Here is a 12,249-nt window from a genome sequence, read left to right on the forward strand (position 1 = left end):
AAAGTATATATGTCTCTGCGCGAAGAAATGTGTATAAAAATGCAACATGAATGCATCACACACATATATATATATATATATATATATATATATGTGTATATATATGCTGGACTCCACATATGGTGTCCACATGGAATTACGGTTTCAAATTATTTAGCTGAGCTTATACATACTATAGCTGCATATGGAAAGAGGATGAAGTATTTATCTCTATTTATCTCGTCTATTTAGAGAAGAGAACGAGAGATATTTTTTGGGACACATTTTAAATAGTTTTTATGCGTTTTCGTTAATATTCAAAGTGTGAACAGCAGAGAACGAGAGAAAAATTATACTTGTTAATAAAGAAAAGAAAAAAAACAAATGCGAAAAGTTATATAATAAATATACAGCTAAATTAGAGTTATGTATATCTCAAAACTATATAATAGATAAAATCAAAATAATTTTTTCTAAATATTTTTTTATAAAAATATATGCGTGGGAAAGAAGAAAGAGCAGCGAAAGCAAGAAAGAGAGAACGAAAATTTTAATAATCTTAATAAAATTAAGATTACACGATATCGATCATCCGTTCGGAGCAGCTTAAACAATTTTATCATACACAATTCATATATATAATATATTTGATATAATATTTAATGTTTATATTATATATACAATTAAAAGTGTGTACATGAAAAGACAGAGATAGATATCTATATACTAACTAAAAGATGAATTAGACATCAAATTCTTGTATGGATCATTAACAAAGTAAGCGTCTAATTCAAACAACTTTAAATGAATGATAATAATAGCGACCCAATTTTCATTGAACCATGTACTTTCAGCGAAAAATACATTCAAATAAGGACAAACTAAACAACTTACATCCGCTCCCATAAACGATATCGTTGCATATCATCTTGCCGTTATCATACTGCCAACCTAAAAAATCCGCTCCGACACCACTCTCCTAAGGACGCGTTCGAAAATGCTCTCCGTAGGGTGGAGCGCCTTCGAGTCGACCAATCAGTGCAAAGAGATCCCTCTTCCGATTGGTCGGTCAGACGTCACTCGACGCGTCAAATTTTTGAACACACCCTCGCGCATGCGCAAGACGGCTTGGTTCGCATATGGCGGGTGGCGTCATGTTGTTTGTATTTACGGGAAAAATCTCAGCCGGAGAATATGCCGTCGTCGACTAATTTCGCCTAAGGAGAGGTTCTTCGTCGCGAAACCGATGGTCATCAACGATCGGCGACGTCCCGTCGAGTACGGGACGCGTCATGACACGTCGGCGCTGTCAGCCGGCTTCGGCCAGCACATTGAGGTTGGTTTTTTGAATTCGCACCGTTTGCGCCGTCTCCGTTTGGCGGTTGTTGCGACGACGCGTGTACCAAATGTCATGCTTCTTTTCAGGAGTACGAGGTGCTGAATCTCCTCGGCAAGGGCGGTTACGGGAGCGTTTACCGAGCGAAATGTCTCTGCAGCGGCATGGAAGTCGCGATCAAAATGGTGATTTGTTTACTCCCGAAATCTTTCATGCAAAATCGAGGAATTTTCTTCCTCCTACACGATCTAAAAACACGTGTTGCTCCAATTACGTCTGACTATCGAATCTGCGTATTTGATTCAAATTCATGTAGTTGATGTAGTTTTGAAATTTGGAATACACTTTGCAATCTTAGAAAAAATGTTAAATATTGGACAAATTATTTAGACCAATATTTTTCAGATCATGATATAGTTTTATAATTTATTTTATTATTATAAATTATGGGGAGACACGATTTATGATTATTATTATGAAATTTTTTGTATCATTGTTTTAATATAAATAATTACATATCTATGTTGCTTCTTTATACTTACTTGTCTCTGCAGATCGACAAGAAAATGATGCACGCTGCTGGGATGGTGGATAGAGTAAATCAGGAAGTGGGAATACATTCACGATTAAAACATCCAGCTATATTAGAGTTGTACACATGTTTTGAAGATGCAAACTATGTGTACTTGATATTAGAATTATGTCACAATGGGGAACTTCAACGTTTTCTCAAAGCACAGGGTGCCAAAGCTTTACCCGAAGAACATGGTACACAAATATATAATTTATATATATGCAAGGGAGATAATATATATACTATTATAATATAATATAATAATATAATTTAATATAATATAAATTCTTAATTATAAATGATCTCTACTGTTTTAGCTGCTCGTATAATTAGACAAGTTGTACAAGGTTTACTTTATCTTCATTCCCATCAGATACTGCACAGAGATATGTCACTGTCTAATTTACTTTTGACGAAAGATATGCAAGTGGTATGTAAAAAAAAAAAAAAAAATATATATATATATATTATAGTTTTTAAAGATAAAAAATAATTTTTTTAATTTGATTTTGTATGCTCATAGAAAATAGCGGATTTCGGGTTAGCTACGCAATTAAGTAAACCAGATGAAAAGCATTTGACTATGTGTGGCACTCCCAACTACATTTCTCCTGAAGTATGTACTGTTGCAGAATTGTTAGATTACAAAATTATGCTAGATTGTGATGTTATAAAAATGTTTAGGTTGCTACGAGATCTTCCCATGGACCAGAAGCGGATGTATGGAGTTTGGGATGTATGTTATATACTTTATTAGTCGGTAAACCACCGTTCGACACCGATGCAGTTAAGAGCACTTTAACGCGAGTAGTAATGGCTGATTATGTGATGCCGCCTTATTTGTCGGACAATGCAAAAGATTTGATAGATAAATTACTGAAAAAAAATCCGAAAGACAGGATATCCCTACGAGATATTCACAAACATCCATTTATAATGAATATAGAAAGAAGTAAACTATATAATGTAAGTGATGCAAGATAAAATTTAACATATATCAAGTAATTTAAATATTATTATATAATGAGAATATTAATGATATTAAATCAAGTTCATAAAAAATAGTGATATAATAGCCACTTTTATTTTTGCAGGAAAGAAATGGCATGGGAAGTAAAGATTTTTTAACTGATGGTATGATTGATTCCGGGCTAGGTAGGACCCTGTCCTCGTATGGCCCATCGAAAATGCGAGCTCGTTCAGAGGAAAGAACATCCACGACCCCGATAATGCCTATGCTCAGTGTGAGAAGCGAGGCGTTGTCTGAACCTATTACAAAAATGCAATCAAATTATAAAGCGAGATACAAGAATTATAACACAAAAGAAGATTCTGTGTTAGTAGGTGTTCCAATATCTCGCAGTAGAGTGTTTTCGCAAAACGATAAGTACAATGAGTATGATAATTTTGAGAGGCAAAAAATGACTGAAAGACATAATAACCCAAGAAAAGAAAAGAGTGCGGAAAATCATAATGTAGAAGAGGAGAGTGCAAAGTTACAAGTACCTCCCTTGAATACCAACAGATTACAACCTACTAGGCACAGAACAAACAACGCGATTTTTACGATTCTAGACCATGGAGAAGTATGCATCGAGTTTATGAGACGTAAAAATGGCAAGGTATGTATAAAAAATGAAACAATTTAAAAATCCTAATAAAAATGAAAATACATTATTCTAAAAAAAGGATAATACAGATGTATATAATAAATTGTAAAAGTATAAAAGAATAAAATTGTATATAATTTCGATATTAATTTTCGTAGGAAAAAATCAATGATGTGTGCAGAATATCAGGTGATGGTCTACGAGTCGTTCTCTACAAACCTAGTGTGGTTACAGAAGTAGGCTTGCAGCCACCACCATTGCCCAGCCGTGGTGCTGATAGTATTTATTCCTATGAGAATTTACCAGCGTGTCATCATCGAAAATACATATACGCTTTCCGTTTTGTAAAATTGGTTCAAGGGAAAACTCCAAAGTTAACACTATATACTCAACGTGCAAAGAGTGTCTTCATGGAGAATGGTCCACAGCCTGATTGTGAAGTTCATTTTTACAATGGAGTAAAGGTACACACAGTTATTGATTTTTACGCATTACGTATGTATTTTATGATATCAAACAAATATTATAATATCATAATTTTAATATTATGTAATTTAATAATTTAATTTTTTTCTGTCTTTATCTTATTTATATAAATATTTTAGATTGATCGAATAAATGACGTTGTGAAGATCACCGACAGCGGTGATACATTTGTTGAGGGTGAAATTCCGCCGCATCTCGAAACCTATTTCGAGCATTACTCGGAGTGCTACAAACGTTGCTTACTACTGGAATCTACTTTGACATCTTTAGAAACAGCCACTGGACATCCTTGTTTTCCCGTAATAATTGGACGAAAGCCTTGCACAGTCCTGAATAATTCTCCCTATTTGCAGGACAAAGAAAATATGCATACTAATAGGAATATTTCTCCCATTGTAAGTAGCGAGGAATTTCTAAATTGTTTTTATTGTAATTATTAATATATATTTCTTCTACTAAGTAATATTATATCATTCAGTTGCCGTCATTCGATGGTAGCTGCTCCATCGTTTCGACAGTGGCTTCTAAATCACGCAAGATAAATTCCGCGCATAGTTTTAATAATGCAAATAAAGTAAGTGTGCCAGGAATTGGTTTTGCCACCACATTATCATCCGGTGATATCCGGGTTGATTACAAGGACGGATCCGCTTTAACTGTGAGTCTTAATAATAATTCATTAAATAGTTTTTTTATTATTATATTCACAATGTCACCGCTTAATCTATAATCATGCTTTATTACAGGTAAGTCCGCAAAATCATAATAGCATTATATACGAAAGTAAAGATGGCATTGTTATGCGATATAATAAGCATCACCAACAAAATCTGGATACATCGGTCCACGAGAAACTTCTTCAATTACCAAGGATTGTTCAGTTTCTCATGGGACCAAGGCACAAATGTATTCGGTAACTCTAATCAAAAATATTGAATGTTGTATAATACGATTGAAAAATCACTCTGACATGGACTGTAAGCTTATATAGATTATATATTATATTATAGATTGATATAAATAGCTTATACAAATCTAAACATAGATTAATGAATATTTTCCAAGTAAACAATAATAATAAAGAATCGCTTATATATATATATGTATATATATATATCTATGATGCACTCTTAATTCGAGCTTTATTATTGTGTGCATAAAGATATTTTAACATATTTTAATATTCATTTTTCTATTAAAAATCAATCATCAAAACAGATGAGAGAATTCGATCAAGGAAATATTTTTTTCAAATTGATTTTTTTTTATAGATAGCAGAGGAGAAAAGCTGTAAATACTATTAAGAGAAATTTAAGAGTAATTCTTATAAATGGAATTTAAATAATTGAACATTTTTCCACATTATGTGTAATATATAAAGAAAAGTTTTTAAATTCTTGCGGTATCTGCTGCTACTCAAAATAAATTATACAGGTATATTTATTATTTTTATTGAAAACGTTATTTTGACGTAATTTGCTTTGTTTTATCTTTATATACTGAATGGCAATAAGAAGCAAATTTACAATAAATTAAATAATAAAGTATCTATAAAAAGAAAATAGATAAGTGCCAATTTTCATAAAACTTATAAATCTTTCATCGGAGAGAGACTGTGTTCCCATATGAATCTAATAATTTGTTCTCATTCATACATATTTAAAGTATTATTAACAACTTGTGAAAATTGAATTGGAAAAATGTTGTGCTATGCACTTTCTCGAAATCGATTGAAGGAACGATGCCGTTCACTGTAAAGCACTTCAATTGAATCGAGGTCATAGTCGGTCATTCCCGTCAACCTACTCCATTGAAGGGAATTGTTTTTGATGAAGCGTTTACTACTACGGCGCGCCCTACAATCTCTCGCGAGGCCAACGATCCCATTCATCATTCGCTCCTCGGGTGGACCGCCATCGTAAGCGCGTTACGCGACGCCATATTGAACGCCGTTTTCTGGTCGGTACCCCGCGGAAGGTGGAAGTCGTCGCATCGCTTTTTCCCCAAACTTTTGACATTTCGCGCGCGCGCGCGCGCGTCTGACAAGCTCGAAAATCTTGGTGCGAGAAATTATTCGTGGAATCTCCCTAAAAGCTCACACAGGTGGTTGATTACGTCAGAGGGGAGGAGGGGTACTATTTCGAGGGGTAGGTGTTTGTGACAGGCAGTAAACAAGCGAAATTTGACGTTTCAAATTTTTCCGATTTTTCCAAATAGAAATTAAACATAAAAAATTCGTCGAATCTTTTAATTTTAATTTACTTGGATTAATTAAATTATTTATTATATTCAGTTTTCGAGAGTCGAGTTCTCTTTCTTTCTTCTTTTCTTTTATGATCGGTTATTTCGAGATCGTGATGTCCTTCGCTGTTATGGCTGGGGGACGCGTTAATTGCCGCAATTAATTAACGAGAAACTGTAATCCCGCAGATTCCACAAACGGGCGCTGCCCATTCTTCATTCGAGCGTTCCTAACCTCAAACAGAGGGAACTGGACGCGAACCGAATATGGGTAAGTTTATCGCAAAAATTTCGCGCGATTCCCTTTTCTTCATTTTTTCCCTCTTCTTGTTATAAGTAAATCTTTTCTCGTAAATTATACATTGTGGAATTCGAGGAGGATATATATATATATATATATATGAGCGTTGTACTGACAACACAATTCCATATACAGTCGTAAACATTATTAAAGCTAACAATAAGTGCTTAGCTAATTTGATGTAGTACAAATTATAATCAATATTTAATAAAAATTGGTTCAAGAATTGATTTAGAATTGTGTCCCAAAATGTCTTCTCGAAAATTTTACTCCGAAAGGACGTTTCGGTTAAGTGAAGTAATTGTAGATGTCAACAATAATAAATGCGTCACGCGTCAATTATTTCTGTTCCAAGGCGAAAGTTAGTTTACGATGCGCGTTTACGCTATCGAGTTTATGAATGAACCAAGATATACATATATATTATGTACACTTATACATGTACATTGTGTTATGTGTTATCTTGTAGATAAGTAATGATTAGTCATCGTCGATTGACTTGTTAGTCATTGATCGAGCTTCGCGTTTAACCTCATGATCTTTATTTATCTCTATTCTGTCGCCTGTTGCAATTAGTATAATAATATTAAAATGGTGAAATTGCGTGAATTACGTCAGACCAGAGAGAGTTTACCATTGCGGAGACAATTTGCGAGCAATATAAGTGTAGACAGATTTTCTGAGCGTAGTCTTCATGGTCTTCATTCGAACGAACGAACATTTCGTAAGTGTTTGAAATACCATTCGAATATGAGACTAAATCATACAAATACGATCGTATTTTGCTGTAAGAAATATAGACTCAACAAATATTGCGGCATTTTTATAATAGTGTCTCAACACTGCATCATTTTTTTATACATACAATTTATAAATGTGTGTATTTTTGTAGTTTCAAAATTATAATTTACTTCAATTATACACATAAATACATCATTTTTTGTAATAAATAAATATTTGACATGATATTTCTTTGTTTAGGGACCGTATGCAATGATTGCATGGCCAGGGTGCCGTACGCAACTCTCATAGCGACTATAATGTGTTGCTTAGGTGTTGGAATCTTCTGTGGTACCATGTACAGAGGTGCAACATTGTGTTCTCTTATGATGGATCAGGTAAATTTTGTTAATTTAATGTTTTAAAAATGTTTTAAAGATTCTATATATCTCAAACTACAAAATTGATTAAGGTGTTTCATCTGCGTCTCGGATGGTTAGAAGCAGTGCAATTGGTGTTTGCATCGATTGGAGCTTGTATGGCAGCTTTAGGATTTATGATTTTGTGCGTCGGTTGTCTTGCAACTGGTGCTACGAGGCACAAAGTCTACCGAGCTTGGAGATCCAGAGTGGGTGGACGTATCTCTTGTGCTGTCGTATGTATCTAGAATATGAAAACTTTACAGCTAGTAGCAGTTATTCCCATTACATTATTTTAATATATACATTTTTATTTTTTCAGTTTATGACTATCATTTATATCTTGCAAATAGCTTGGCTTCTGATATTTGCATTTCTTATAATCATAACTCTGATTTTCACTATATTCTGGGGCCTGTGCAGCAATCCACGTGTTCAATCTCTCGATGAGTGCATTAATTTCACCCAATTCAGTAGGTTTTTTTATACATGTTAATCAATCTATAGACGATTTGGAATTAGAACGTTTATATATATTTATTTCCTTTTGTAACAAATATTTATTTATATGTATTTATAATAAATATTTATTATTATTTTATACAAAATTGATAAGTACTAAGCAATTGCATACAATTTTAGGCTTCTTATTTCCAAACAACACACGAGTGCAGGACATGCAAGTGTGTGGACCTCAGGAGGTCAAACTATTCTGCAAGGATTTTGTAGAAAAGGCCGAAGTGATGTTTATACTGGCAACTGTAGCATCCATACTGGTTATACTAAGCCTAATACACTATCTGATGTGTTTATCTGCCAACTACGCACACATACGAGATCATGAGAAGTTCCAGGAGCTGCAGGAATTGCAATATTTGCAAGACGCGATCGATCCGGACTCTCCTCAACCAGGAATGGGTACTCTGGGTTCTCATCGTAGTCAAGATAGGTTCTAGGACACGGCCCGCGAGATCTTCGTCATGAATCCTTTGTAAGGGGCTTACTGTTCTCTAGGACATGTAAGGAACCCTTATGCCTGATTGGAAATCTCTTCCAGGTATCACTTCCTCTTCTCTATGTACCTAAATTCGGTATTCTGCTTATTGCGGTGTATCTGTCACCGTTACGGTAGTCTACTGATCCGAGGATCTTGCGGGAACCAACTCTATGCCGTCCATTTTATCTACGACTGTCGTATATAAATATTTACTTTGTTTTTTATATAAAAAAAAAGATGTTTATTAGAATACGTACCAATTTGTAGTACGTAATATTTTTCTCTTTAGCGTGGATTGTTCGAATTCAAATGGGAATCATTCGCCGAATTTCAATCTAGCATGTAAATTATACGTGTACGATAATATCATTACGTAAACTCGTACTCATAGGAAAAAGTATTTGAAATTTGGCGTTTGTGATTATAGCGCACAGAGATTTTTTTCTTCGATTGTATTGTTATATTTCGTTTCGTGTATGCACAAATGCGCTTCATGTAATTTGTCTAATAGTATCACAAGTATTAAGCTGATATTACGTTTATATGACAAGATATTTGTTAGATTCGATAGGCTATCAGAGAGATAAAGAATTCTTACAATTAAATAAAAAATTTAAAAATTCTTTATTCGATATCTAATCGCTGTTCAACAAACTTGTCATATAACCTAATATCACCCTTACAAAGAAGTATTCACGATTTCAAATTACTCTAATATTTCGGTTTTAGGGTTAGTCATTCTCGGACTGTGTATACCGCGCCTATTGTCTTCATTATTGAGATTTTTTTACGAAAGAGATTTCTTTTTTTATATACGTATATATACATTTACACAGTAGGCAACTAAGCATATACACATATATATTTTCGTTACATTCCGGATATTTAAAGCATGTTGGAAAAATTTAAATTAATAGAATAACAATAAGAAAGATATGGTTATTTTAATAACTTTTATCGTTAGTTACATTTGTAAGATGTAACGCTTAGAAATATAACTAGTAATAAGAGTTGCTGAAAGAATCTTTTTCAATTCAAAATTATAAAATAACAATGATTGTGTATATTGTATTGTTCTAAATATGATTGTTGCTTAAATTTTCATTAAATATTTTTCCAACATGCTTGTTAAGGTATATTACATTATGGAATCAAAAAGAGAGCGTTTTTCATATTAAACAGTTTTTCATAAAAATTAAATTTTACAAAAAAATATAACATTGCACACAAAAAATATCTACGTTCATAGACTATTTCTTACATATATGTATAATATTGAATTGTTGTGGAGAGTAATATATATTTTTTCCAAATTTTGAAAAAAATTTGCGATTGAATTATTAGAACAAGAGAAGCAAACTGAATTCTGCTATATACATTATTTGTGCCAAAAGATTTTTGGCTTTAAAAAATCTATGGCCTATGTGTATAACTATTGTTGTGACAACTAAAAATCTATACAATCGAGTTTAACTCGTTATATATTACTTGCTCAAATTTTTCATTCCATTCAAATAATCGATTTTTTTCCGTAAAATTCATACAACTATCTGATAAAAAATTTTGTTTTACAAATTAAAATTGCATTTCTTTATTTACAGTAATTTCTAAATAACTTTATTACATAGCTGATAAATAAAATTGTACATATCATGACAATTTTGCATTTGGAAAAATTTAAAACAAAGGATTACGTACAAAAAAAAAATAGGTAAGACTAAAATGGCACATAAAATTTTTTTTTTTTTTTTTTTTAAAGAAAAGAGTAATCTATTGTTAGAGGCCGAAAAAGCTATATACGTTCGAAAGCTGTATGATGCTTTCTCGTTCAGAATTAATTACTATGTATATTCTATTATTAATGAATAAAAAAATATTTCACATTTACATAAAGTATATTGGATTTTAAAACTGTCGTATGTAGCTTTGGTATGTAATTTTTCATTTTATGTAATTTATATAATATTTATGGTAGACAAAGTATGTACAGTGATCATTAATTACATATTTTATACAATTTTTTCTTCTTTACACAATGTTCAATCCTCGTCAAACTGGAGGTCCAGCTCTAGATCGAGAGCACTGACTTCTTGGAGGGTATTGATAAACGTATATCGTGAAAAAATCATGTACAATTTTCGAAACCAGACATACTGGGACTTGTGTGCAGCCATAGCACTCTATAAAAAATGTTGAAAATATTATATAAATTATATAAAAAATTAATCATTTTTCTTCAACAAATTAGAATGCTCTAACTTACTTTGATTATTCGTTTTTGTTCATATGTCACCAAATACCAATACGAGGCTGAGAGTAGACTGATGGGTAAATCTAAGAGTTGAATGTACTTCCTGATTATATTAACAGATTCTAACACATACAGTTTACAGTCTGGAATAGAATTGCATTTATTACACATTAGTTTAGTACATTTGTATATTAATTCAGTAAATTAATACTTACAAGGAGGTACTTTTTTCTCTATGCACAATGTGGCAATTGCAAAATACAAAGAGATGTGATTTTTATGCCGACTGACTCCATATTTATCGAATGTCACGACAGCATTGATTTTGTACATTTCTATATATTGCAAGATACTTTCCGCAACTGTATCTACTGGCCATTGTACACTTTGATCATCTGGTAACTCGCTACTCCTGCACATTTATTTGTCGAACTATTATTCAGAAGATAAATATTTTTATTTCATCACCTTCATTGTGCGTATTTAATGCTAAATAAAATTATTCAAGTTTGAAAATTATTAAACAAGTATATTCGGCATTAAATATGCAATTAGATTAAAGATTTTACATTCTTTTGAAGATATATAAATATTTTTGAAATGTATGTTTACAGATGACATGTGAAGTGCACTCACATAATAATCGTCACATTCGCCTCCGGGATTCCCAATACCTTTGTACATTCCCAGAGCTCGTCTATCCTTCTTTTGTCACCACCTGCAAGCACACTGGTAAACATCAATAGACATTTGCTTGACATTTAATCTGATTATTCCTGTCAGAATCATCGTTCGATTCTAGATGACAGTCCGCTGAAGACATGTACCCATGGATAAGCACAACAAGTAGATCTCGCTGGCCTTGGAGCGCGTTACCCAGTAGAGCAGCGGTCCGAAGAACATCACCTCGTCGTCCGGATGAGCTGTCACCAGGAGAAGCCTACCAGGTGGACCAGGTAATTGCCAGGCCGCGTGGCCCACTTTCTTAAGAACTGTATAGAGGAAGACACAGACACAGAGATACGCCAGCAGAGCGATCAGCAGCTGCCACGAGATCTCCCTCAGGTAGTACCACCACCAGCAGACCACCTCGTTGATCTGCAGGCTGAGGTACTGCCGCGCGTACTCCAGATCGCCCATCATTCTGGTCGACGATGGTCGACGCGAAGTCACGATTTATCACGGACCAGCCATGTAGCTTCAAGGACGAGGACTATTGTCCACAAACGAGAACGCGGATCCCCATCGTAGCCGGAGCGATCGAGTTTTCAGGTTATGTCACTCCAGCACGTATGACGTTGGCTTATATATCGCACTTCGATACCAACTTATCGA

The 12,249-nt window shown here is 33.5% G+C and overlaps 3 protein-coding genes across 5 annotated transcripts; 2 read left to right on the forward strand and 1 right to left on the reverse strand.

The window, feature by feature from the left end:
• The first annotated feature begins 1,109 nt into the window (after positions 1-1,109).
• Positions 1,110-5,554, forward strand: SAK (polo like kinase SAK). 2 transcript variants are annotated; one of them, XM_085482901.1, is made up of 12 exons: positions 1,110-1,315; positions 1,405-1,500; positions 1,870-2,083; positions 2,207-2,319; positions 2,413-2,505; positions 2,574-2,855; positions 2,984-3,511; positions 3,658-3,963; positions 4,105-4,380; positions 4,464-4,643; positions 4,732-4,962; positions 5,257-5,554. In XM_085482901.1, the coding sequence occupies exons 1-11, from the start codon at positions 1,226-1,228 to the stop codon at positions 4,900-4,902; spliced, it is 2,349 nt and encodes a 782-aa protein (XP_085339027.1). In that variant the 5' UTR covers positions 1,110-1,225; the 3' UTR covers positions 4,903-4,962; positions 5,257-5,554. The 2 variants fall into 2 exon arrangements, with proteins under 2 accessions (XP_085339027.1, XP_029160942.2); XM_029305109.2 differs by having other exon boundaries at positions 4,732-4,898.
• Positions 5,555-5,862: 308 nt separating this feature from the next.
• M6 (neuronal membrane glycoprotein M6) lies at positions 5,863-10,561 on the forward strand. Of its 2 annotated transcripts, XM_029305120.2 has the most exons (6): positions 5,863-6,132; positions 6,416-6,497; positions 7,509-7,645; positions 7,720-7,902; positions 7,989-8,139; positions 8,309-10,561. In XM_029305120.2, exons 2-6 carry the CDS (start codon positions 6,494-6,496, stop codon positions 8,620-8,622), a joined length of 789 nt encoding a protein of 262 aa, XP_029160953.1. In that variant the 5' UTR covers positions 5,863-6,132; positions 6,416-6,493; the 3' UTR covers positions 8,623-10,561. The 2 variants fall into 2 exon arrangements, with proteins under 2 accessions (XP_029160953.1, XP_029160952.1); XM_029305119.2 differs by lacking the exons at positions 5,863-6,132; positions 6,416-6,497 and adding an exon at positions 6,664-7,251.
• On the reverse strand, positions 9,977-12,237 carry PIG-L (phosphatidylinositol glycan anchor biosynthesis class L). Its single transcript, XM_029305121.2, has 5 exons — positions 11,742-12,237; positions 11,551-11,632; positions 11,130-11,326; positions 10,927-11,057; positions 9,977-10,843 (listed from the first exon to the last, which is right to left on the reverse strand). The coding sequence occupies exons 1-5, from the start codon at positions 12,055-12,057 to the stop codon at positions 10,703-10,705; spliced, it is 867 nt and encodes a 288-aa protein (XP_029160954.1). The 5' UTR covers positions 12,058-12,237; the 3' UTR covers positions 9,977-10,702.
• Positions 12,238-12,249: the final 12 nt, after the last annotated feature.

This window comes from Nylanderia fulva, unplaced genomic scaffold (assembly GCF_048542155.1).
Source record: "Nylanderia fulva isolate GAGA-0341 unplaced genomic scaffold, ASM4854215v1 Scaffold22, whole genome shotgun sequence".
NCBI classification, from domain to species: domain Eukaryota; kingdom Metazoa; phylum Arthropoda; class Insecta; order Hymenoptera; family Formicidae; genus Nylanderia; species Nylanderia fulva.